This window comes from Apus apus, chromosome 27 (genome assembly GCF_020740795.1).
Source record: "Apus apus isolate bApuApu2 chromosome 27, bApuApu2.pri.cur, whole genome shotgun sequence".
NCBI lineage: Eukaryota > Metazoa > Chordata > Aves > Apodiformes > Apodidae > Apus > Apus apus.
Window position 1 is genome coordinate 74,472 of NC_067308.1, and position 25,206 is coordinate 99,677.

The 25,206-nt window shown below is 56.4% G+C and overlaps 1 protein-coding gene across 6 annotated transcripts; it reads left to right on the plus strand.

Moving 5' to 3' along the window:
* The first annotated feature begins 410 nt into the window (after nt 1-410).
* On the plus strand, nt 411-24,413 carry CADM3 (cell adhesion molecule 3). Of its 6 annotated transcripts, none has more exons than XM_051641316.1 (11): nt 411-546; nt 13,674-13,814; nt 14,030-14,182; nt 14,398-14,535; nt 14,774-14,944; nt 15,510-15,600; nt 15,983-16,152; nt 18,076-18,189; nt 19,316-19,441; nt 19,955-20,020; nt 20,491-24,413. In XM_051641316.1, exons 1-11 carry the CDS (start codon nt 471-473, stop codon nt 20,607-20,609), a joined length of 1,365 nt encoding a protein of 454 aa, XP_051497276.1. In that variant the 5' UTR covers nt 411-470; the 3' UTR covers nt 20,610-24,413. The 6 variants fall into 6 exon arrangements, with proteins under 6 accessions (XP_051497276.1, XP_051497279.1, XP_051497277.1 ...); XM_051641319.1 differs by having other exon boundaries at nt 19,955-20,013; nt 20,491-20,598; XM_051641317.1 differs by lacking the exon at nt 19,955-20,020.
* Nucleotides 24,414-25,206: the final 793 nt, after the last annotated feature.

Here is a 25,206-nt window from a genome sequence, read left to right on the forward strand (position 1 = left end):
GTGCGGGACCTGCCCCAGCCTGGCACTCCCTCAGGGTGGGATGGGGAGCGGGGGCGACACCCTGACAAATCGCGACTCCGCTCGGACTAGACCCCACTCAGCCCGGCGGCGGGACGGGGACCATGGGGAGCACCGTGATTAGTGAGACCTCCGGGACCACCTGCATTCCCCCACACCCCGCGCCGCCGCTCCGCGCCCACCTGCCTCCCGCGGGGAGCCGCGCATGTGGAGCGCACCACCGCGCCTCGGGGCGGGGGGGGCGGCGGCCGGAGCGGGCATGTTTACACAGGGACCGAGGGGGGCGGCATCGGCGCGGCCCCCCCTTTCCCCCCGCTGCCACGGCACAAATGGTCTGTTCCTCGCGCTCTATTTAATCCGTGCCGCTGCCGCACCGCCGGCTCCAGACCGGGAGCAGCGTCGCGCCTGCAGCCGTCGTCGCTTCGGTGCTGCGGAGGGCCCCTACCGGCACTATGCTGCCCTCCGCCCTCGGCCTCCTGCTGCTCCTCGCCTGCTTCGGCGCCGCCCGGGGAAACCTCTCCCGCGACGGTGAGTAGCGGTACCGGGCAAGCTGCCGCCATCGCTCAGCCCTTCGCGGCGGACACTGGCGGGGCGCGGACACCGCGGGTGGGGGGCTGGACGGGTGGGGACCGGCTGCGAGCGAGCGACAGGTGCGGGCGGCAGTGCCAAGATGTGGGTGAGGCGCGGCAGGGCCCGGCAGGTGCTGCCGCCCCGGCAGGTGCTGCCGCCCCGGCCCCGCCCCGACCCTCGGGATCCGCCCGCGCCGCCGGCCCCGGGCGGGGCCGGGTGCGGCTTCCGCGACCCCAGGGGGCTGGTGGGGCTCAAGGTCACGACGGCGCTGATGCTGCCGGCCCTGTCCCCCCATCGCCGAATACCGCCCGGGGCGGGGCCGGGACGGCGGAAGGTTCCAGACAAGCCCCGGCGGGCGGTGGCGGCGGAGCCTTGCCCCTCCCAGCGCTGCCCGCGGCGGGGCTGGTGGAGTCACGGAGAAGCCCGATGGATGGCGGCTCCCCGGTGGGGTGGAGCCGCCCTCCCGGGTGGATGGTGGGGGTCGGTGGTGATCCCCGGGGAGGCTGACACCCCAGGTGGGCGGGGGATGGAGACCCCAGGTGGACGGCGGTGACTTCCCCGAGGCAGGGCAGGAGCCGTCGGTAGGAGCTGCCCCGTGGGAGCCCCCTTCTCCCTGGGGCAGTGGGTTTGGGGAAGGACAGCCGCTGCCCCACCCGCCAGGATGCCTTCGGCATGTCTGGCGGCATCACAGCATCTGTTTGGTTCTCGGTTTCGGTATGTGAGAGGCGCAGGGCTGAGCTGGAGCATCAGCTCTTGAGACAAAGGGTGTTTACCGGCCATAGGCTACCACGGGCGAGGCGGCTGGTAGTGAAATGCTGCAAAGCAAATTAATTTTTTGGTGAGGTTTTGTCCGTGGCAGCACCTTGTTTTCCATAACCGTTCAACTGCAGAGTCCTTGCTGCGTTGCTGGAGCTTGACAGATAGGCCCTGTAATTCCTGTTGGGCTGCTAGTGGCTACGTTTGTTGTGTCAAGAGCTGCTGGTCATCTGGTCATGATAAAATTAGCTGTTGTGTGTTTGCATGGGGAGCAGGTCATAGAGAGATGCCCCTGGTCTGCCTGTTGTGCTGGGGGGAGGGGGGGGGGGTGTTGGGCAGGCTGACAGTGGCAGATGGCCCAGTCACAGTCAGAGTCCCTGTCTGTGGTGCATGGGGAGCAGGGGGCAATTCTGGCATGATCAAGGATCCCATGGCTTGTGGAGGGAGCATGGCACAGCGGGTAAGAGGTCTGAACCTGGCAGTCTCCTGCCTGTGGCTTGGGTTGCCTGTGCTGGAGGCAGGAGGAGGCTGCCCACCTGCCTCCCCCATGGACTGTCCTTTTGCTGGAGGAGGTCACTGTCAGAGGCAGAGCTGCCCTGGAGACTGCTGTGGTTGCATTCCCATCCATGAAGCCCAAGATTTATTCTGGTTACAGCCATGGTCCTCCCACAGGAACCCAAAAGAGTCATTTGGGTGTGGGTGATCCTCAGTCCCACAGCATGGGGATGTCCTGGCACCCTGTGCGTGACGATGCTTAGCATGGGGGTTGGAGGCAGGTAGGAGGGGATGGCTGAGCAGCCCAGCAAGTGCTCACATGACGGGGGGTGGCTGTGGCCTCAAGTTCTGTGTAGTCCTAGGGCAGGATGCAGCCTGGATGATGACACTGCAAGATTTTTTTCCAGGGCTGGCCTGCTGCTATGGCCCAGCCGTGGCAGTGAGCTGCCAGGCTCTCTGTTGTCCAATGCAGCGAGATAAATGGACCCCTAAAATGCCTTTGGGAGTAGAGGAGATGGATGGCAGGAAGATGCTTGAAAATAAGCTGCTGGCATGCCTTTGCAGTCAGTGCCTTACCCTTGTGCCCCTCAGCCATCAGCTCCCAGTGTGGCTCTTGGGCTAGGAAAGCCCCTCTGCAGCACCCTTCCCAGGGCAGCAGTAGAGTAGCTGTCTCCTGTCCTTGAAGAATGTTCCTCTAACACTCTGGATTTCAAGGCTATGACCATAGCAGGGCCTGGCAGAGTCCGTTGAAGCTGCCTGGGCGATGGAAATGTTGGTGCTTCACGCCAGGGCCATGTTTGTGCACTTGGCTGGTGGTGTGCTGCTGTCAGCAGATTTCTGAGTGTTTGGGCTGGGTGCGTGGTTGTCCTTGCTGTGAGGATTATTCCCCACACAGAGTTATTCTACTCTAGAGTTGTGTAACCCTTTTGTTTGAACAGTGCCCTACTATTGTCCCATGGGAAGTCATAACATGCCAGAACCAGACTTCTTGGAGCTGTTTTTCCCTGTGCTTGGTAGAAACCTCATCCTGCTGTGGCACTGGCATTGCTGGCTCTGAGCAATCCTCGATATACAGCACAAGGAGCACCTGTGGCAGCAAGGGGGGCAGCTGGGCAGCTCCAGTGGCACAGCAGGGAGCTGAGCTCAGGTCTCGCATCAAGTTTGCTCCTCACTGTACCAGAGCTGCTCCACTCGTCTTGTGTTTTTCTCTTGCTGGGAGAGGCCTCAAGGGTGAGGGTCTTAGAGCTGGGTTTACATGAACAGGTATAGATACTACAGTAGTGGGACCAGGGCTGCCCTGTCTTTTCCTGGAGATGCTGAGGTTGGTTAGGTGACTTGTGCCTATGCCTTCCCATTGGCTGAGAGCATGGAGACCATCTTGAGATGTCCGAAGCCAAGCAAGATGAGCTCCTTGCCTGGCATTTGCAGAGGGGCAGGTTTAGGAGACTATCCCCTTCCTGGAAGGTGACTTCGTCTTTCTGAAGCTGTTGGGCATGTCTGTCCAGCCAGACCATGCAGGAGGAGCTTTCTCTGTCTTGGGGAGATGCCCTGTGGTTTCAGCTAGTGTCCTTTCTGTAAGAAAGGACTGTTGTGGGTACCGGCTCGCAACAGAAGTCATCTGCCCTGTCTGTGTGGGAACAGTGTCTAGTGGTAGGAGCATAGGCCTGAGAGAGTAGTTTGGACTTCACTAGGGCTCTTACCATCTCTAGCCCTAGAGCATATGATGGCTGTCAGGTCCCGTAGTCCTGCTCCCTCAGGAGAAGCTGAAGATGAGGAGATGAGGAAGGGGAGGTGTCAGCACTGGTTCTGAGCCAGACTGGGGGAGGCTGTGTATGACCTTCAGCCTATTGCATCAGGTCCAGAGCAGGGAGACCCTGGGAAGGGAGAGTGGAAGCCTGGTAGTTCTCTGAAGCTAATGTAATCCTTTGCTGATTGCAGCAGTGCCTTTACTCAACTAATGTCTTCAAATGCCCTGTTCTTACATGTCGTTAGGGCTCACCATATGCTATGAGTCTCTTTGTGTGCCAGCACAAGCCCTTGGTGCTGGAGTAGAGGAAATAGTGACATCCCTGATGAGGTGGTGGCATGCAGGCATGAGAAGAGGGGCTGCAACCTATCTGCATCACTTGATACCTGGATGGCCTGATTTTGGATGACTGATCAGCTGCCTGGGGGAAGTGAGCAGTTCTTGCAGTGGTGATGCATCAGGGATCAGCATTTTAGCCACAGAAGAGCATCCCTCTTCAAGCAGCTGGGTGAGCAAGCCGGACAGGGAGCATGAAAGCCACCACTCAGCTGTCTGGCACAACATGTTAGGCTCAACAGGCAATGCTGGATTTTAAGACAATACATGGGATCAAGTGCTATAGAGCTGCTCTGCTGCATACTCAGCCGATGAGGGGATGTGCTGGCTCTGCTGCTGTGGGACAGGAATTTTGCTGCTATTCCAGTAATGCCTCAGGTTTTGGCATGGTCTGGGATGCTGAGGCTGGGGTGTTTGCTGGGAGTGTGGTGGATTGGTCTGCTGGCCAGAGGATAAATTGCCAACAGACTGAGGTGTTGCTACTGGAGGATGAGGTGAGCATCTCCCAAGTGTGGGTACGTTTCCTTCTCTAGAAGAAGATGGAGGGAAGCTCCCTACTTGCCCAGGATTCCCGGCTTGTGAGGTCTTCTGTGTGCTAGACACTTCTTCTTCTCCCTGTGCCTGCTGTTTTCGCCTCACCAGGAGTGTTGGGATTGCCAGAGTAACTGGAGGCGGCTACATCTGGGTAGTCACCCTGATGCTGGCACAGCCAGGCATTTAGCCAGATGGAGGAATCTGCGTTAAAGCTAACATTCTTGTTTGTTTTCACTAGGTTGGTTTTAACCTAGTTTTAACACCAATTCAGGGTGTTGCATGACCATTCAGGCTCTTGCAGGAGAGGCGCAGCATGAGCACGGAGGTGGTGCAAGATTGGACATGTGTCCAGGGTGCCTTTGCTTGTGGTGTTGGAGTTCAGTGGGGTCTGCTTGCATGGTGCTTGGCTTGTTCCCCTGGGTTCCACGCATGTGTTCTGTGTTAGAGCTGCTGCAGAGTGTGGTCTGCTTGTGCAGATACCTTCTGGGAAGTGCTCTGCTCCCTGTGCCAACATATGGCGTGGTACCCCAGTGCCCAGCCTTGTGTCTGTCTGAAGTGCTCTCAGCTCCTTTTACAGCCCAGGCAATGGCCGGGCTGTGCAGGTTATCTGATGCCTGTGTCTGCACAGATTGAATTGCCTCCTCGTTGCTTGGCTCTTCAGTGGCTCCATGAGACCTAGAAGGTGATGTCAGCACTGTGACACCCACGTAGTCAGATATATCTGATCCTCTGAATTACTGGGTCAGCTCAGCTTGAACCATCTGGTCCAGTTCTCTCCCCTCTGCTCTTGGCTAGGCACCTGCAGCCATGAAGGGATGAAGCAGCAGAACCTTCATCATGCAGTGATGGTGAGGTGCCAGTGATTCTCTGCCTACTAGGACAGGTGGGGGATGAGGCTCTTCATCCTGCTCCAAAGGAGCTCCTGCTTTCACCCAGGGCTGTCTCAGTCCCTCTGCTGCTTTTGTAGCTGTGCAGTCATTCGGGGGGCAGGGGGGCAGGGCCGGGCCTGTGCTGGCTGGGGGAAAGGAGTGGAGCAAGGCAGGAGTCAGACACAGTGATGCCGTGTGCTGTGTTTGTGCAGCCCTGGTGCCAAAAGGCACCCAGACAAGGCTACCAAAAAGGAGCAGTCAATAACAGTGGAGGGAGAAGTCAGGAGGCAATGAGGGCTGGGCAGGAATGTGCTTTACCATTCCAGTCACCTGCCTGGTGTCACGCTCTGCCTCCAATGTAATGCGGGCTGAGGGCACAGGGACTGGCGTGTGCATGGGCAGGTGTCGGGCACTGCAGCTCTTGCCACTCAGGGATTGCAGAGGCTCCCCAGTGTCACAGGAATGTGCTGGAGGGCAGCAATGCTTGCCACGGAGGCAGATGGCCATGTCTTTCCAGGTTACCCTGGAGTTTGCCTGTGGCTGTGGAACAGCAGAGCTGCAAGCTTCCCCTTGTTGCTGCAGAGTCCTGGTCTAAGAGACCTGCCCCTTCCTCAGGTGATGCTTCAGGCAATACTCCATCCACCAATGTTGTTCTTCACCTCACAATGCTTCAAATGGTGTATTTACTGGCAGTCCTGATCTGGAGCATTAGCTTTTCCAGACCACTGCTTTCAGGCAATAATTTCTAGGGAAGGTGAGTTCTGACACTTCTGGTTGGCCAGGGGCACTGAGAGCTGCAGGCTTCCTTGGGCCACCTGCTCTGCAGATGCTGCACAGGAGCTGGGTTCACTTTCTCATTCTGGAGATCAGCACAGGGCTGGCTGTGCCAGAAGACAGCTTGGAGATTCTGTTGCCCCCTGTACCTGGAGACATTTTCCAGAGGTGGGATGTGTTCAGTGGTATCTGTGCCAACACAGAAGCTCCTTTCTGCTGCCATTAGGCTTGTTCTCTGCTCTCCTCCCAGTCTGATGTGCAGTGGAAGCTGTAGGGAGCCAGGCCCAGTGGTGCAGTGTGCTGTTGAGGGTGCTCCTGCCCTGGCTGTGTGCTTCAGGGCTCTGCTCTCAGCTTGTCTTTAAACATATTCACCCCAAGCAGATGAGTGCAGTAATGTGTTGGCATCATGGCACTTTCTTGGGGGACTTTATTTTGCCTTTCCACATCTCACCAGGTTGGGGTTCTGCCTGGGTTTTTTTGTCTCCCTGTGATGCTGGGGACTTCCATTTTCAAAAGGGACAGACCATGCAACAATAGAGATGACTTGGTGGGCCACAGCTGAGAGTGCTTCATTCTCCCTTGGCATCCACTGGGATGTGGGAACTCCCTGCTACAGCTAGGCACAACAGAACATCCACCACAGTTGCCTGAAAGGCCAGCAGGATTGAGCCTGTGTTTTAATCTTTTGAAATTACTCTTCCCCCCTGTCTTTCTGGGAGATCAGGAGAAGGTGTTGGTGTGTGGTCCCTATCAGTAGGCTCGCTGTCCCCTAGAAGGGGGGCAGAGCTGTCAGGGTTTCCACATTTCTTATTTCTGTTATAAATACCCTCTTACACAATCTTGTGTGTTTAATCCTCAGCTGGGAGTGACAATTTATCATGCTAGCTTGGACAGTGCTCTGCTGCAAGTGTTCAGATGCCTGCAAAGCAACAAGCAATGTACCAGGGCACCCAAAGCAACCATTTCTGAGACACCTCGCCGGGCAGGCGGGAGATCCTTAAAACAGAACTGTCAAAGCAAGGAGCTCGTTCCCTTGGCAACAGTCGTGTTGGAGATTGGCCTTAGGGTAGGAGCTAAAAAACATGCTCAAAAAAGTAGTTATCAGCTGTTTGCTGTCAAATTGGAGGAAGGCTCTGCAAGGGGGGTCAGCCTGCCTGGCTCTGCTTGCCCTTGCCCTGCATGGGAGGGAGTCCTGAGATGAGAGGATGAGCTTGCTACTTGTTTGCAAGGGAATTGGTTTCCTTTTGGAGGGTCCCCAGAAAGTTGTGACACTGGGGATGGCTGCCACAGTGCTTGGATGATTTGTGGTGGCCCAGAATGGGGCTTTTCCCCCTCATGTCTGTCCTGCCTCCTCTAGGAACTTGGCTATGCTCAGCAGGCATGTGTGGCATATGCTGAGCTGGGGTCTCGGATCTCCCGGGGCAGGCTGCAGCTCTTGGCCTCAGCTGGCAACTTGCGTGTCAGGGTGGCAACAGATCCTTGCAGCCATGGCATTGCCGGTGGCCTCAGAAGGAGGTGATTGCCATGCCTGGCGCCAGGATTCCCTAACAATGCTGCTGCTTATTGCTGAGCTAATTGGCCACCAGACCACTGTGAATGTGCAAACATAACTGAGCAGAGCTGCCAGCAGCGGCCTGTTTGTGCAGCTGCCAAAGCTGCAGGCAGGAGCTGCTGCCACCATTGGAGGTTTTCCGCAGCTGCCTTGTCCCCTGACCAGCCGGCTCCCATCTCAGCTCTCTTGGGGGGCTTGTCGGGCCTAGGCAACTGGAAGAGCAGTCAATGTCTGGGGGGATCAGGCTGTGTGTTTTGGTAGGGCTGAAAGCGGAGTCCTGCTGGTCCTGGAGGAGAGGCTGCTTCCCAGCTTAGTGCTGGTGTCCATGGCAGAGGAAGGTGAGGATGTGCCTGAAGGTGCACGGGAGTGGCTCTGTCAGCAGAGCCAGAGCTGAAGGAGGAGGGCATCCTGTGATCCGGGAGCTTGGCAGTACTTGAAACCAGCCTCCCTTTTCAACTGCTGCTCTTGGCTGCTGATTGAATGCTAATTGCTGGCTGTGTTTCAGTCGCTGAACCCTGGTCAGGTGTCACAGGCAGCTGTCAGCTTCCACTCTACCTCAGGCAGGGCCCGTCAGGGAGGTGACCACATTCCTACACTCTGGGATAATGATGCAGCTCTGCAAATGGCCAGCGATGCTCAGGGCTGAGTGTCAGTGCCCCTTGGGCCAGGATATTGCAGCCGTTGCCTGCAGAGGGCTTGGGGCTGCTGGGGTGCATCAGTGGGTTTCTGGAGGCTGTGACCAAAGTCTCTAGTGTAGTCTTGGGAGAACCCCAGCAAAGGCTCAGGGTTCAGAGCAGGCTGTGATGAGAAGCTGGGTCCTTTTGCTTTGCCCTTCCTCAGAGAATGCTCATGTACATGTCTTCTTTCAGAGAAATCACTTGGCGTTTAGGGTGAGGAGTCAGACTTTTTTATGGGGACCGGACTTGAAGGCATGAAGCCCCTGCACTGACCTGACTGCTTTGCTTGCAAGGAGTGAGATCCTGTTACATTGGGAACTTGGACAGGAGGTCCCCCTTATCACCTCACACCCCACATCACAAGCTGCCAAAGCACAGGGCTGTCTGTTTCAGAGTCAACTGTTGAAGAGTGTCATGCCACAGCATCCCTGTTGAAGAGAGCTAGTCTTAGGGGTTGTGTTTTCCACTTCTAGTGAGCATTTGTGTTAATGTGACAGTCCTTTGTCAGTGATGGTGCACAGGCATGTCCCCACTTCTAGTTCTTCCCTAGATCAGCCTGGCTTCCTGCATCCCTCCCACCACCCCTTTTTTTTTTATCTGAGCCTGCTGCAGCCTGGCCCTCCATCTGCTCCCTTCACCTCCTGCTGCCTGTGTCCTCCTCTGCTTGGCTCTTGCTTGTCTGGCACAGAGCTGTCCCATCTTGCTAGTTGCCTTGTCATGACAGGCCTTGATGTAAAGCCATGCAGCTGTGGGACTGCTTAAATGCTGTAGGACTGGAAAAGGAGCTGGCCCTGGAAGTGTTGTAGGAGGGCCCTTTGCCCTGTGGCTCCCAGAAGGATGTATCCTCTGGCTGGAGTGTGCTGGTGAGGCTGGCTTACCTAGGCAGGCATACAGGGAAGAGGAGTGTGGAGTGGCATAGAGCAGATGCACTGAAACAAGAGCAGGTTTCCCCCTCCAACAACATCTGGAGCAAATCAGCTGCTGGTGAGAAGCCTGGAAGTTGGACTCTGAGTATCCCAGACTGTGGATTCACATGCCACTTTAATCAGCTTGTAAGCAAGCTTGCACAGCAGATGTCTGAGCCCGCTTGGCCGCGTTTGCAATCCACTGAATTCAAAACTGCCACCTTGGCCAGGCAGCTCCAGTGTCACCATACAGGAAAGATGCCTGCGGCTGGAAATGGAGCTTTGGAGTTCATGGCTGCTGAGTGAATTATTAAAATACAGTCTTCAGAGAGGACATAACTTGCCTTAGAAAATGTCTGTGTCAACAGAGATAAATTGGATCTTTATGATGAAGAAATGAGACTAAATAGGAAAAAATGAGGAAAATAACAAGTGTTATTTTTTGGGCTGCAGACATGGAGGGATTTGAGTGGTGGATGTTTTCCTCTGGGAATGCTTCTGCCGTAACAGAAATCTTTGCACAACCTGGAGGCAGGCTCAGATGGGCATGGGGTGGGTATGTCAGGCAGAGGCTGGGAGAGGGTCCTGGCAGCTCCAGCTCCTGCCTGACTCCACCATGGCTGCCATTGGAAGTGCCTCCAGCTTTTGGCTGGCCTTGGCAAATGCTCTGCCCTGCCAAGATCCATGTGGGCAGCAGGGTGTCCTCCAGATGCACCCTGAAGGCTCTTGGATCGCAGTTCTCCCAGGCATTGCTTGCTGCTTCCCTGAGCATGCTCCAGCGGAAACAGCTCCTGGAAGGCAGAGGCGTGTGTCATGGTGTTTTGTCTCAACAGTCCCCAGAGATGTGGTGCTGCAAAGGATTCATGTGCATGATGGGAGCATCCCTGGACTGGAAGCAGCAGAGCTGCAGACCTTTGGGGATAGAGTCTGTGCTGGAAGGGGCTGTGTGTGCCAACAGGTTCTGCTGCTGGACTCAGGGGGTCGAGGTAGATGGGTGCACTGTTTTTCCCCTCGTAAGTACGAATGCAGCCCCACTGCAAAAGTTTAATTAATGAAATACTGATTTTTCTGGAGTGCAGTGCTTCTCTAATTTCTTTGTGCCTACTGGAATCCAAAGCAAACACAGGCAGGAGCTCTTGGCCAAAAGCAGTGCCCTGTCACAGCCTTTGCTGTGGTGTTTTGTGGGGTGTCAGAGGTTGCTCTGCCTGTCCCTGGGTCTGAGGAGGTAACTGAGCCTTTGGTGTCACAGCCTGCAGTGGGTCTGGACTCCTCCAGGAGGCTCCTGTGGAGGGAGAGCTGGGTCCTCTGCTTGCCAGGAGACCTTATTGCTGGCTTGCCCTCTGCAACATAACTTTTTGCCCTAATACAGGATGATCACAGGGGCCTGGAGTGGCCAGTGAGGCTTGAGTGGCCCCTGGGAGGTGTTGATGCTTCCTCAAGGTGTTGATGCTTCACCAAGCTCAGCATGGTACAGGGAAGGTTGGATTCAAATGCTGTGTGCAGAGCAATGCTGGCATCCCCAGAGCTGTGCACTTGCCTTCTTTGCCCAGGTGTGGGAGCAGACATTGTTCTGCAGTGTGACCTTGTGCCAGGCCCTGCCAGTGTGCCGGGGCTTGGGCTGCACAGCCCTTCAGCCCATGGCAGCCCCAGAGACTGCTTTGTCCATTGCACAGGGTCTGGAGGGAGGGTGAGGGGACTGCACCAGCCGGGGCTGTCAGGTGGCAGTGGCTCTGTGCTGGCAGGATTTGCTGGCACAATGAGGATGGATGCTTCCCTGAGTGTCCAGCACCTGTCCCCAGGCTTGCAGGAGCTGTTTTATCTGGCATGCCAGGAAGACCTGAAAGCTTTCACTGCAGCCAGCTTTCCAGAGCGTCCTTGCTCTGTTTTCTCCCTGTCCCTTCAAGCCCCTGGGATACTGCTGAGGGGTCCCCAGACAGGACCAGGACCCCTTTGTGATAGTGCCTGCTTTCTCAAACTAGCATGCATTGTGATGCTGCTAAAGGGCTGTTGTGGTGGGAGCAGGGTGGCCCAAGCTGTCCATCTTCCTTGGCAATCCCCAGGATCTGACCAGGAGGATGCACTGGGCTGTGCTGCAAATAAAGCTGCTGAATTTGGGAGCATGAGGTGCATGGGGCATCTTAATTCCCAGTGTGCCATGGTCCTTGGCCATGGCAGCTTTTCCCCTAGTGCCCTCACCTGACCTGCTGGCAGAGGTCTTCCCTGTGAGAGCAGTGGTGATGCTGCAGATGGGTGGGGACTCTGAGGTTGTGCCTTGCTCCTTGTAGCAGGAGTGGGAGGGTCTGAAGCCTCCCATGATAGGAATTGCTGCTCCTCGGATCCTGCCGCTGCCTCCTCTCCTGGCCCCATGGCAGCTCCCACAGCAGCTCTGCCCCTATTCTGTCAAGGGCCAGCAGGTTACAGCCGCAGCAGTTTTTAATTAAATCAAGTCGCACTGGTGCAGCAGCCCAGCCATGCCCATCTGTTTCTCCAAGCTGTCAGCATGTGGAGGCAAGTGAGCATCTGGGTCGTGTGGTGGGCTGGAGGGGCTTTGCTTGTGGGGGCTGTGTGTGCCTGTGGGTGAGAGCTGGATGTGGCTTTGCGTTTCTCACAGGGGGTTGGAGACCCGTCCTGGCTGTGAGCTGGGGAGGGAGGAGGCCAGGCCAGAGCTTTAGTGGGTCTGTGTGGTGCCTGGTGCCTGACCTGGTGTGAGGATGCAGGTGGCATCACTTGTCCCCTGCCCTGGGAGAAACACCCCTTGCTCTGTTCCATCTGTCTGCGCACCAATACCTTACTGAGGCCACTGTGGCATGTGATGGTAATTGTGTTAATTAAGGAATTGGGTTTGTTCTGGTGAGTTTTAAACCCTGTCTTCAACTGCATCTGAGTTGGAGCATTTTAAGTTTGAACAACAGCTGGTTGTGACAGCCTAATCCCATAATTACAGTAGTAGTTGCACAAAGGTATTGTTAACCAAATTAAAATAAGCTGATGGATCTCCCCAGAGCTATGGCCAAGCCCCAGAATGTGACATGGCAGAGATGTGTCCCTTGCGGTTGAGGGGAGGCTCCTGCTCACCTTGTGCTGTCCCCAGCACTGGTGGTCCTGGTGACCCTCAGCAGAACTCCCACCATGCTGGGGCCTTGAGTGAGCTGAAGTCATGTCAGTGAAGAGTCTGTTGTGATGAGCAGGCTGTGGAGCAAGGCTTGGGCGCTCCAGCCAGCTGGTGTGTGGGAAATGCTTGATCACCACAAGAAAACAGGCCTGTGACATCAGGACTGTGCTGCCGGCTGTGTGGGCCCGCACACAGGCAGGATCACCCATGGCTTGAGGGTGCTGAGGCCAAGTCCCTGCCTAAATGTGGGTAACTTGGGTCGAGATAGAAAACAACACTTTGTGAAGCCCTGTGTTCAGCACATGAGCAAAGTGGAAAGAGCAGCAGGATCCATGTTCCTCCCCCTGGGCCCTGTGGGCCCTGCCGGCTGAGGAGGGTGTGCGGCCTCCGGCTGGGTGACCCAGCGTCCCCCTTCTCCCTGCAGCTCGTATCACCGGCACGTCGGCTTTCCTGAAATAGCTGTCCTTGGGGCAGGCAGGGGGTTATCTGATCTTGTTGCTGCTCTTCTTTGCCCTTGGGCTGCTGGAGTGTGGAGCCCTCTGAGGAGCCTGAAGGAAACTAGGGACAATGTCTTAGCTGAGGAAGCACAGTCTGGGAAGAGACACGCATAGGCCAGGAGCAGCGGGAGCAGGAGTCTCCCGAAAGGATCGACACAGAGCAGGCCGCTGACTGCCCCCCACAGGCCACGTTCGGTGCACCACAGGCGGAGATGGCCGGCGGAGCATCCCATTGCGAGGTGTGCTTGGCACGGAGGCACCGTGGGTGCAAACCCTGGCTTGGTGGCACTGCCAGGGTGGTGGGGCAGAGCTGCTGCCTCCCCAGGTGCCCTCAGCTGATGCCCATGCCAATGCCAGGCTCTCCTGCTGCCTCCTGGCATACCCCTCCTGTCTGGATCTCCTCATGCCTGGTGGCACCAGCTGCTTGTAGCTTTCAGTAGGCCCAGGGGCTGTGCTCAGAGCCAGGCCTGATGCTGATGTCTCTGTGCAGGCTGGCATGAAGCCACCACCTGGGGACAGCAGTGTCTAGGAGCTGCTGTCTCAGTGTGTAGTGCAGGATAGATCCTGCCTGCTGGTCCTTGCTTCTGCAGCTATAGTGGGACTGTTCCCTGCTGGAGAATGGGATTGGAGAGGGAAATCTGGGCTGACACGGGCCATGAGTCCACTCCAAGCATACTGCCTGTGCAATAGGAAACCCCTAATCCCTGCATAGGGACATGCACTCACAAGCACATGTGTATGTACACACATGTCCATGCTCAAGGGGATGGATGGATGTTCCCAAATATACACATATGTACACTGGCACTAACCTCTCCTGTCTGTGTCCAGAGAGCCAGCCCACGACATCAGATGAGACTGTGGTGGCCGGTGGTACAGTGGTGCTCAAGTGCCAGGTGGAGGATCCCGATGACTCCTCACTGCAGTGGTCCAACCCTGCCCAGCAGACACTCTACTTTGGGGAGAAACGAGGTACATGCACAGGAGCTGGGGATGGGAGAGGAGCTGGCTTCAGCGCTGGAGCAATGGTGGGGCAGAGAGAAAATGGACCATGGCTGGTGGTGCCTCAGAGGGTGATGTTCCCTTCTGCTCCTCACCTACAGTGATGCCACCAGCCAAATATGAACTAGCAGAGGAATGGGCTGGTACTGACCTTGTCACTCCTACTGTTGTCCCTCTTATCCCAGCACTGCGAGATAACAGGATCCAGCTGGAGAGGTCCACACCCAACGAGCTGACCATCAGCATCAGTGATGTGGTACTGTCAGATGAGGGGGAATACACCTGCTCTATCTTCACCATGCCTGTGAGGACTGCAAAGGCCCTGGTCACTGTGCTGGGTAAGCCACCATGGCAACCCCCACATCTGCTCCTGGTGTCCTGCCTGCAAGATGTTCTCCATACATTCTCTCATTCATCTCTGCTACTCCTCTGTTCATACCTGTTAACTCATTCTTGCCGTGTTTGTTTGTGTTTCTGCATGAATGTTCATCTCTGGGTGGCAGAACACACACAGCTAATGGGCTGTTGTATTTCTTGTCTTCCTCTCTACCAGGAATCCCCCAAAAACCCCAAATCTTTGGCCATGAGCAGCCTATTGATGAAGAGAAGATAGCCCGGCTGACCTGCCGATCCTCTGGCAGCAAGCCAGCTGCCCAGCTCCGGTGGAAGAAGGGCAATAAGGAGCTGAAGGGTGAGTGCCCAAGTAGTGGGGCTCTGCCCTGAGGCACTGGGGTGGCTGGGGAACACCACGGAGGCAGGTGAGGCAGCAAGTGTTGCTGCAGATGTGCCTGGTGCTGGACTGCACTGGCATCCTATGCTTCTGCCAACAAAGGGACATGGACAGGGTGTCCTCTGCTGAACACATGTCACCCTCATGCCTCTGCTGGGATACTGTGTCCATCAGCTGTAACAGTCCTCTGTCCCTGCAGACGAGGGCACTGAAGTGGTGGAGGACCCCAATGGAAAGACCTTCACTGTGAGCAGTCGAGTGGAGTTCCGTGTCACCAAGGAGGACAACGAAGCTGAGGTGACCTGCACTGTGGATCATGAGTCCCTGCAGAACTCCGAGAGGTCCACCACGCAGAAGCTGCAGGTTCACTGTACGTGTCGTGTTGTAATGATGGGACAGGGCCACAGGGGAAGGGGACAGGGCTGTGAAGGGTGGGAGAGACAGAGGAGGCCTCAGCATCACCACAGTTCAGCAGACATCACACACAGCCCTACATTGACGCAGCCATCACAGATATGCATACAGGCTCAGCAATCCATATGCACAGTGGTCCTGTCACACAGAGGGGCAACACAGTGACACTTCCTCTGTCCATGCATGCCCTTGGTTTTGTGTCCTGCCTTTCCCCATCTTCCTGAGACTTGTCTGTGCCATCCTCTGCTACCTGCCTGTTTCATCTCTCATGTTCCCCCTGTCCCCATGCCCCCTGTCTTGCATGCCCCCTGTGACAGCAGGATAAGGGACATGGAAGCTGCACTGTGCGCTCCCACAGTGCCAACCCCTGCCCTGGTGCACCCTACCTCACAGGGGCACTCCCTCTTCACTGCTATACAACACATCACTGAGGCAGGGCAGGGTTTTGGGGTGCCAGTAGCCCCCCTGCACAGTCTAGGGCAGGGACAGGTGGTCACCCAACTGTGCCTCTCCTTTTCCAGACAAGCCAACAGCGAAGATCGAGCCGCATCCCCAGTACCCACGGGAAGGCGAGAAGCTCCAGCTGCAATGTGACGGGCAGGGCAACCCCATGTAAGGCCCCTCCTCGCCTTCCTGCTGCTCAGCCCTGCCAGGCTCTGGCCAAGTTGTCCCTCAGGCTCCCAAAACCATCACTTAGGCCTCCCCAGGGCTTGGCCAGGGCATTGCAGGCAGCACTGTGTGGGCTCAGGGCTGAGCACTGGCCTTGCATCAATGCCAGGTAGGGCTGGGCACCCTACAGAAAGCAGGCAAAGCTCCTGTCGTCTCCCTGGAGCAGCAGATCCATCCCAGCTCATTTCTAAGCTGGGTATTTCTATCCTACTTAAATACTCCCACACTTTCACTGCCCCCTCTACTGCCTGGCCAGGGACTCTGCTGTGCCCCAGCTTGGGGTGCTGGGGGGCTGGCGCTGCCTCACCCCTATCCTGCTCTGCAGCCCCCAGGAGTTCCTGTGGCAGAAGGAGGGCAGTGACTCACCACTGCAGCTGAGCTCCGACAGCATCCTTATCTTCCCCTTCCTCAACAAGAGCGACAGTGGCACCTACGTCTGCACAGCCACCAGCTCCATGGGCAGCGTCGTGGCCAAGTACAACCTCGATGTTAGCGGTAAGCAGGGCCATGGGATGCCTGGCATCACCCAGCTTGTCCGGGCTGCCGCTAATGGGCACAGCCACCCCCATCCTAGCTGCATCTCCCCATGATGGGGCATGGGGATCCAGGGAGGGCTGCAGTGGGAGGAGGGCTTTGTGGCACAGGGTGGGTGGGTGCAACTGGGTCCCAGTGCACTTGCTGTTGGAGCGCTGTGTCCCCAGCTCCTCCAGCCACATCCAGTCCCCATCCTTCCTGGCACTACAGAGGTGCTGCCTGGGGCTCAGGAGGGCAGAGAATGGTCTTGGGAGGTTGGGACAGGGACGCAGCTCAATTCAGGTTGTCTCTTACCGAGAATCGGAGAGGGTGCAATGGGGGAACTGCAGGGGCTGCAAGCAGGATTCTGCTGGAGTTTGGAACAGGAGGAAAGGTCAGTGCTTCTGAACCTCTCACAGGCAGGAGGCCTCTGTGTGTCACCACCACGAGGCAAGGAGCATTTTCAGATGGTGCTGACCCCATGAAGTGCCCTGGCAGCCCTGTCCCAAGCTTCTGGAGATAGGGCCCATGGCTTGTGCTGAGCCATGAGAACTGCAGGCTTGCTTTGTGTCGTGGATCCCCAGAGTGTATTGCCACGTAACACCTGTCCCTGTGTGGGAAGGAGTAGCACCCTCCTCCTCCCACATGGTGCCATCACCTTACCACCTCCCCCTGCCCATCTGTGCTGCTGCCAGGTTTGCTGTTCTTGTGCCTTCCTGTGTCCAAGTGCCATGTGTGTCTCGTGGAGCAGAGTCGTGTGCTGTGCAGGGCTGTGAGCATGTCTCCAGCCCATACCTGCCTGGTGGTGGCGCTGCCCTGGCTCCTGTGCTCAGCACCCAGCCCCTTGCCCAGCAGCTTTCCCATGTTGGTAGGAGCCTGTTTCCTTGTGGTTTTGGCCTTGGATTTGGGGTTAGTCTCTCCTGCTAAATCTCTTGTCATCTCTCTATCAGCCTTCAACTTTGTCTTCCAGCACTCCTACATGTTCCAGCTCTTTCTGTTCTTGTCCCCTTTCCCTCCCCTCCTGTTCTGGGCACTCTCAGCATCCTTCCCTTCCAATATGGCTGGCTGTGGGTAGAGTGGGTGCATGGCATCAATGGCACCTCAGACACCCTGTTGCCCTGAGTCAGTCTCCTCTGCCCAGGATGAGCCCCTAATGCCCAACCCTGTGCAGTTGTTCCTTTGTCACTACTTGTGTGTTCCCTGTCCTGCTGGGTGCAGGGTCTGCACAGCGACCTGGTTCCTGAGGCCAGCTCTGAGCACAGAGCAGCACCTGGAGACCTCCACACCCATCCATGGACTCACAATAGCATCCAGGGTGCTCATTACCATCCACAATCATGTGGCACCCAGAACACCAGTGTCCCTCATCCACTTGGTGTCACAGCCCCTGGTAGAGGAGCTCCACGTTTAAGCTTGGTTCCCCTTGTCAAATCCCCTATCTTTTTTCCCCAGAGCCACTCAGGTCTCAGGCATCATCACTGGAGCAGCCGTCTTGCCCAGCCAAGCCCCTGAGCCTGCCTGCCGCAGCGGCCACCTTGCTCGGCAGCATGGGAGAGCAGGGATGGAGCAGACCCTGATGGTTCCTAGGAAAGTGTAGGTGGCATCTCATGGTGGGTGACAGTTTCTAACCACTGCAATCCCAGGACTCCCAGGCAGGAGGGTCCCAGTGGGTTTCCTTGTGGAGGAAGGGGTGACCAGGGGTGCTGGCAGGGTAGGAGATGGGGGTAGATGTTCACAGTAGTGTGCCCCAGAGGATGGTGGCAAAAGAGAAGCAGGACCAATGGTCAAAAAAGCTACTGAGAAGAATGAGTCCTGTCAGGCTGGGGTGAGCCAGGGTCCCCTCCAACGGGCTGTGGCACTTTCCAGGGTTGATTCATGTCCCTGTGTTTTTCTCGTCCTCCCCAGATCTTCCCCAGCTCCCTACCCCATATGTTCACTCCACTTCAGTCCCTCCGCCAGGCCCTTCCCAGCCCATCTCTCATGCTTCCATGGCCACCGCTTCATCCACTCCCATCCAAGGTACCGTAAGCTCCTTTTCTCTCTCTTTATGGACCTGCTGCTCCTCAGCCCAGCAGGAGAAGGTCCAAGAAGGATGGTGGCCCAACCCTGGGCCACGGACACCCTTGCCATGTCACAGGTTCCCACCCAGGTTACAGTTCTTGTGCAGCTGCTTGTTGGGGGGTGTGTGTGTGTGGACTCTGGCAGCCACTATCTCAGCACTTGAGGATGGTGGTAGACAGCAGAAAAAGCTGAGGCCCCAGATCTGGGCTGCATAATGGTCCTTCCAGCTCTTCTCGGCAAATTGTGAGAGCAGCTGTCTGTGAGCAGCAACCTGTGCTTTGTGTCCACATGAGAGGTTGTCCCTGTGTCTTGTCACCTCCCCGTTGTCTTTCCTACCCTGTCCTGTCCAAATGCCTCCTCCGAGTGTTTCTGTGGTTCTGTCCCCCTCAATCTGATGGGACACAAGAGTGGCGTGGAAGGAGGATTTGTCCCTGTGTACCAGGGCTAATGCAGGATCCCAGTGCAGACTGCTTTCCAAGATGTGGCTGACTTGGGACTGGCCTCATGGTCCCATCTGCCTTGAGGTGTGGCCATGGAAGCCTGCATGTCACCTTCCTGCTGGCATGGCTCAGGGGAAGAGTGAGCCAAGCCTAGTTTCGCCCTGTGCTTAACCTCCCGTTTTGGGGAAAAAAATCCCCCTGTGAAGGATGGGGCAGTGGGACCATGGTTGGAGCCTGAAGGCAGAGGTACCACAGGTTGCACAGAGCATGTTGTTGTTGCTGCTCCCTGGGGTAGATTGCAGGCAGCTGGGCGCAGTATGTTTGCCCATCACAGCTCCTACCAACTGCCTTCTCAACCAGGCCAGGCTCCCAGCGCAGCCACTGGGGCTCCTTTTAACTCCTTGCAGGAGTTGCCACCAATGGCCGTTGCTTTCCCCTCCTTGCTTCCCCTACTGCCTTCCCTTTTCTTGCTCCCACCTCAGCAGCTCTCATCTGCAGCAGGATTGAGCAGATGGCAGTGGGATCAGACCCTCCAAGGCACCCACCTGCAGCCCTGAGTTGTCTGTGGCTTGAGCTACAGCCTGTGCTGCAAGGCAGGGTCTGCAGCATCTCCTCTCTATTTCTTCTCTTTGCTGTCTGGGCAGATGCCAGCCCGGTGCTCTCAACCTCCAGCACATACCATGCCGTGATTGGTGGGGTGGTTGCCGTCATTGTCTTCCTCCTGCTCAGTCTTCTCATCGTGTTGGGACACTACCTGATCAGACACAAAGGTATGGGGCAGGGGAGCTGCTTTGGGGGGCCATGGAGCCAAGACCCCTGTGTCACATCGAAGCAGGCAGTGCAGGGTGTTCTCCCCCCTTAGTGGGTCTCTGGGAGCAGGGATACATCCTCGAAGTGAGTGGGCAGCGTGGGGCAGGGGTGAAGGGAGGCAGCTCCCTATCCTGCAGACCTGTCCCATATCCAGAGAAACCCAGCACAGCCAGCGGAGCCCTCCTGGGTTTGGGGGCTGCTGCCTGTCCCATGCTGGTACCAAGCCCAGCATGATGTCCCAGTGAGTCCTTGGAGCTGGGCAGCACCAGGCAGAGGCAGCTCCTACCCCATTTGTCCATCTCTCCTTCATGGCTTGGTACCCTCCACCCCAGGACTTCCCTTGCCACTGTCCTTGGCTGTGTCTGAGCCCACCTCCTCCCTCTCCCTTCCCTCCTTGCTATCCCTTGAGCCCTCCATCTTCCTCTGCCACCATTTCCATCTCCCCATCCCTGGACTTTTCATCCACCCAGCAGGTATGTGCATAAGACACGGGGAGACGGTCACATCCAGACATCGGCAAAACCCAGCAGAGGTGATGTGTGAGTAAGAGCCCCCCATCCATCCCTGCCCTCTGAGCCCAGCAGAGCTGCTGCCTCTGCCCTGCTCTGTGCCGGCTCCAGAAGCAGCTAGGACCTGGAGCGTCCTTGCAGATGGCAGTTTTGCAGAGAAGCCCTCCAATTTTGAGTGGGAACAGGGACAGGGATGTGGGGAGGGCAGGAGATATGCCTGGAAGTGCAGGCAAGGGCTGTTGACCCTCTGGCTTGAGACGACTGCGAAAGCCGTGAGTAGCCCAAGCAAGACTTGGTCCCCAAGCAGGGTTTGTCCTAGGGAAACTGGTGACTTTTCCATTTCAGGCCAAACCCAAAGGACTTTCCTCTCACGTCTGCTTTCTAGCCTGCCCTCAGGCTCTGCCACTGGGGGCTCTCCAGGCAGCCCAGCCTCCCCATGCTTGCATGGGGGTGGGGTGCCAGCAGGGCCCCCCATGACACTGACCCCTCTTTCCACCCAGGCACCTACCTGACCCACGAGGCCAAGGGGTCAGATGATGCCCCAGATGCTGACACTGCCATCATCAATGCAGAGGGCGGCCAAACTGGCGGTGATGACAAGAAGGAGTATTTCATCTAGGGGTGTCGGAGAGAGTGAGAAATGGAGCCAACAGACCCCAATGGAAATGGAAACCAGACCACAAACCCCACTCAACTCAACAGATTTTTCTCTTGCGCCTGGGACGGGCAGGCAGATAGAGGGATGGCAGGACAGAGAGCAGAGAGTGACCAGCCTGAGACATGATGTTTCTTCTTGAACTTGTACAAAACGTTATTACTATGAACAGTGAAAGCCCTGGCCCTGTTTGCTTGCTTGCACCTCCATCCCTGCAACTGGCGCTCGCGCAAAACACAGACCAACCAGTGAGTGAGCGACTTTCCTTCTTCATTTGGACCTTTGCTTTGGTTTTGTGGCTGCTCTTTGCTTTGGGCCCTTGGTTGGGATGTTGGGCTGGGGTCAATGTAGCTATTTCCTTTGTTTCTCACCATTTTGGTTTCTTTGACATCCAAGGATAAAATCAGCTCCAGGTGCTGGTGCAAGCTTGGGGCAGCTGTGTGGCCCCTCTCTCACGAATGCTCCCCTGTGCCTCCCATTGAGTGGCAGGAACCATGATCCCATTGCTCCCCCACAGCCTCAGCAGCAGCGACAGGGAGCGTGGCTAGCAGACAGGAGCGGGATGCTGATAGGCAGTGTCCTAAGGTCTTGGCACATGGCTGGGGTTGAGCAGGGAGGGACCTCAGGCCCCTACCATGATTTTATCCTTGGTGGTTCTTGTCGAACAGTGTCCATTTGGGAGGAAAGCTGTCCTCGTGTGGTAAATGTGTGAAAGGGGGGGTGAGCTTCCAGGGTGGGAACTGCTGAAGCCCCCAGAGAACTGGAGCTGCAAGGCACTGCAGCTCCCTGGTCCCACCCGAGTGGCAGGGGGGAGGGCAGAGGCCTGGGGGTGAATCCAGAGAAAAAACCCGAACTTTACAAATCCTTAGATTGGAAATGTCAAAACCATCTATTGAGATGTTCAGTGCAGGAAGCCACCTGTGCTGGGAGTGCAGGGCAGAACCAGGAGAGCTGGTGGTTCTGCAGCCATCGCCACTTCCCTTCTCACCACGCTGTCTCTGTGGCCTGTTGGGCCTCTGGAAAGACAGTTTAGAGCCTGAGGCTTAAACCAGAGCTGACATAGCTTGTGGCACCACAGGAGGTGAGCTGGAGATGGCCTGCTTCCCCAGCGCAGGCACTGCAGAGCAGCATAAGGCCTAGGATTCCTCTGGCAAAGGAGATGTGCAGAGAGGCGCTCCACCAGGGTTTGCTTCTTGGAACTGTCTGTCCCCCTACCCCCCCAGCAGTTTACCAGGGCAGGTGTGAGCTTGGAGCAGGCCGTTTCTTTCTTGGCTCCAAGAGCTGCAGCCAACCACGGCCGATGTGGCTGGGTTTAGTATCTTGGTAGTTTGAGGGTTTCCAAGGAGGCTTGCTTGAACTTGCCCTACCTCCTACCTATTTCACTGTCTCTTCCAAGACAAAACCAAGAAGCTTTCCCAAGCTCTCTGACACGTTCCCAGGGTTCACATGGCCCACCCAACCACATCCACAGGATGGGGCTGTAGGGGACTACACACTCCAGCATCTGCAGGACACCCCATGCCCCCCAGTGAGCCAGGTCCCATCCCTTGCCCTTGGGATGAGGTGGTCTGGACACAGAGGGTTTGCAGCAGCCACCCTTTGGCTGAGCACCCCTTCAATTTTGGGTTGTAGGAGGAGAGCCCTTGGAGGTGAGAGCTTATGTCTTCTGCTGTGGGGCACCAGGTGCCTGTGGGGCAGGTAGTGTCACTCCCATTCAGATCCTGCAAGCACATGGCACAAGAAGGATGCTGGCAGGGCAAGCAGGACTGGAAGGGGGCTGAGGCCAAGCAGACAAGGAGACGCATGGCTCAGTGGCAGGCACAGGATGTGAATGAGTGATGCATTTGTGGCACGTGCACAGACATGACTAGGTTGACCATGGCTATATCGTGTCAGGAGCATGTGGGCAGAAGGGTGTTAGCACCTGGAGAGAGAAGTGCATGAAGCCTTTGTTGTACATGGCAAAGAAAACCTGTGGTTGTTCTTCCCATCTCTTTGGAGGAGGATTTTGGCCTGAAGTCCCAGAAGTAGCTCTGAGCTTATTTTGAGGGATGCAGCTGTTGCTGCCAGAGGTAACGCTGCAGATATTGATGCTGTTAACTACTCCACGGCACACTGAGCACATGTGAATGTGTGACCTGATGCTTTGCTGAAGATCTCTAACATCTACTAGTGAATAGATGTAATTCCTTCAAATAAAAATGCAAGGACAAGTTTTCAACTACAATGTAATGTCATTGTAAGTCTACATGCTGTAGATGGTTACAGAGAGAGCCCCAACCTGGGGGTCTGGGAGGGTTGGGGGTTAACTGGTCCCTAGGGAAAGAGAAGTGGCAATAGAGGTCAGGGAGGTTTGTGTGCCTCTGAGGTAGTGTGGCCATGGCCACTTTCTCCCTAACACTCCTGCTCCAGAGCTGCTTTTTGGGCTGGTGCCAGTGGTCACCACTTTACCCTGGTGAGGGAAGTCAGGGTTTGGCCTTTTTGAGATGTTGCATGGTGTTGGAAGTGGAAGGATAGGGCATGGGCAAGGCACTGGGACAGGAGCTGCTGCCTGTGGCAGACATCGGCAAAGGATGGGCCAAGTGTCACCCCCAGGTGGACCTGTTGTCCTGCTACAGCCACCACTAGAGGCTGAGTTATGACCCTAGGCACCACAGGTCCTGGAAGTGGTGGGAGCTTAGCCATGAGGCTGTGTTGGCAAGCAAGAGCCAAAGGGCTTTGGTAGATGCAGGGGGGATGTAGACCCCATGTCATGTGTGAGAGATGGCATATACCAAGTCACATGTAAGAAGAGGGAAATGCTGCAGAATGAGCACGAGGGTGATGGAGACACTGTCATGAGGCTGCAATGGGGCATGTCAAGGTGTGGGAGGGTGCGATGATGGTGCACCTGTGTTGCCCAGGGGAAGTGTGATGGGACACACCATGTCATGAATATGATGGAGAAATGACTTTGTGAGTCCATGTTACGGGTGTGAAGAGGAACAGGTACACAGCCAGGAGTAGGGCCATGATAGATGTTGGTTGTGAGCGGCACCACATGTGTTGGGGTGATGGGTGCACACTGCTGTGCCTGGTGCTGCCCTGTGCTGGGTCAGGACTGTTGAGGAAGGTTGGCTACACCATGTCATAAGGACAAAGGGTGATCTGGGTTGTGTGAAGGGGTGAGAAGCTACATTTTTATGCTAGTGTGGGGGTGACCTGAGGGACATACTGTCATGGAAGAGAGGACACCAGGCTCGTGTCCCTCCCTGCTAGCACCAGCAAAGCTGGGCACTGTCATTCTGTGGCTGGGAGAGCCCAGGGCACTAGCCACTGCCTCGGGACTGTCAGGGGGTCTTTACTGGCCATGTGGGCAGGGGACCTCCAGTCTCATATCCACCCTGTGCCACCACAGTCACCCATGCTAGGCCCAGCACACCTGAACTGGGACACTGCTAGGGCCAGCATAGGGGCAGTGAGGAGATTTCAGGACCCTGTGGCCTGTTTATGGCCAGGCCTGTTCACTCCCACTTGCCAGCCCTGACAAAGTTCTGGCCACTTCCCAGCGGCAATGAACTCTCAATAGACATGAAAGCCATATTTGTAGGGAGCTCTGGAGATGCCGAGGGGCAACAGTGGGGCAGGGCAGAGGATGGTCTGTGTTGTGCTGTGTTCTTGTATGTACATAAAAGGGAGACAACGAATGTTGATGTGACTTTATAACCTTTCTAATATCCTGTGCTAATCTCAGAAAATAATCCTATAAATATATCTGGATTACACACATTACCTGCCTGTGTGTCTTTACTTCTGCCCACATGCACTGGATGCTGCCAGGGCCCAGGAGGGGCATTGACACCCCACCCCGGGGCCAAGGGAGGGGCAGAGCTCAGGCTGGTAGGACACATCTCACCCTGGAGCACAGCCTGGGAGGGACATGGGTGAGCCCTTCACATGGCCCATGGGGATACAGCTCAGCCCCCAAACCACAGCAGTCCCAAACCCCACTCAGCCCCCCCCACCAAACCAGAGTCTTCATCAGCCACCCATCCCAAGGTCCACTGCACAGACCCCCAACCTTGTTAGTCCTCAGATATCCCTACTGAAGTCCACCAGACCCCCACTGCAGGTAACCAGCCCCTAACCCTCAGCTCCCCCTGAATTATCAGCCCCACCTAAATCACAGTTACCCAGAGCCCCCACTGCCCTTCAGGCATGAAGGCCACCAAGTGCCCCTGGCCTCCACTGGTGCATCCCTGAGCTGGGCTTGCTGCCTGCTGCAGCCTGGGGAGCCCATGACTCAACCCTAGCATAGCAGGATGACCCCACAGGATCCAGCTCCACTGGCAGGGCGTCCTGAGGAAGGGCTGTGCATTTCCTTGCTGTTTGAGTGCTGGGAAGCACCATGTGCCTAGGCTGTGTTGTGGGGTCCTTGTTGACAGCTGCCTGCATCTGGAATGCCCACCCTGTGCCCCAAAACCAGGTTTTGCACACAGCATCCCTAGGAAGAAATTTTGTATGTGCCTAATTCTATGCTAGCAACAGGAGCATTGATACAGCTGGGGTACCTGTAAATACA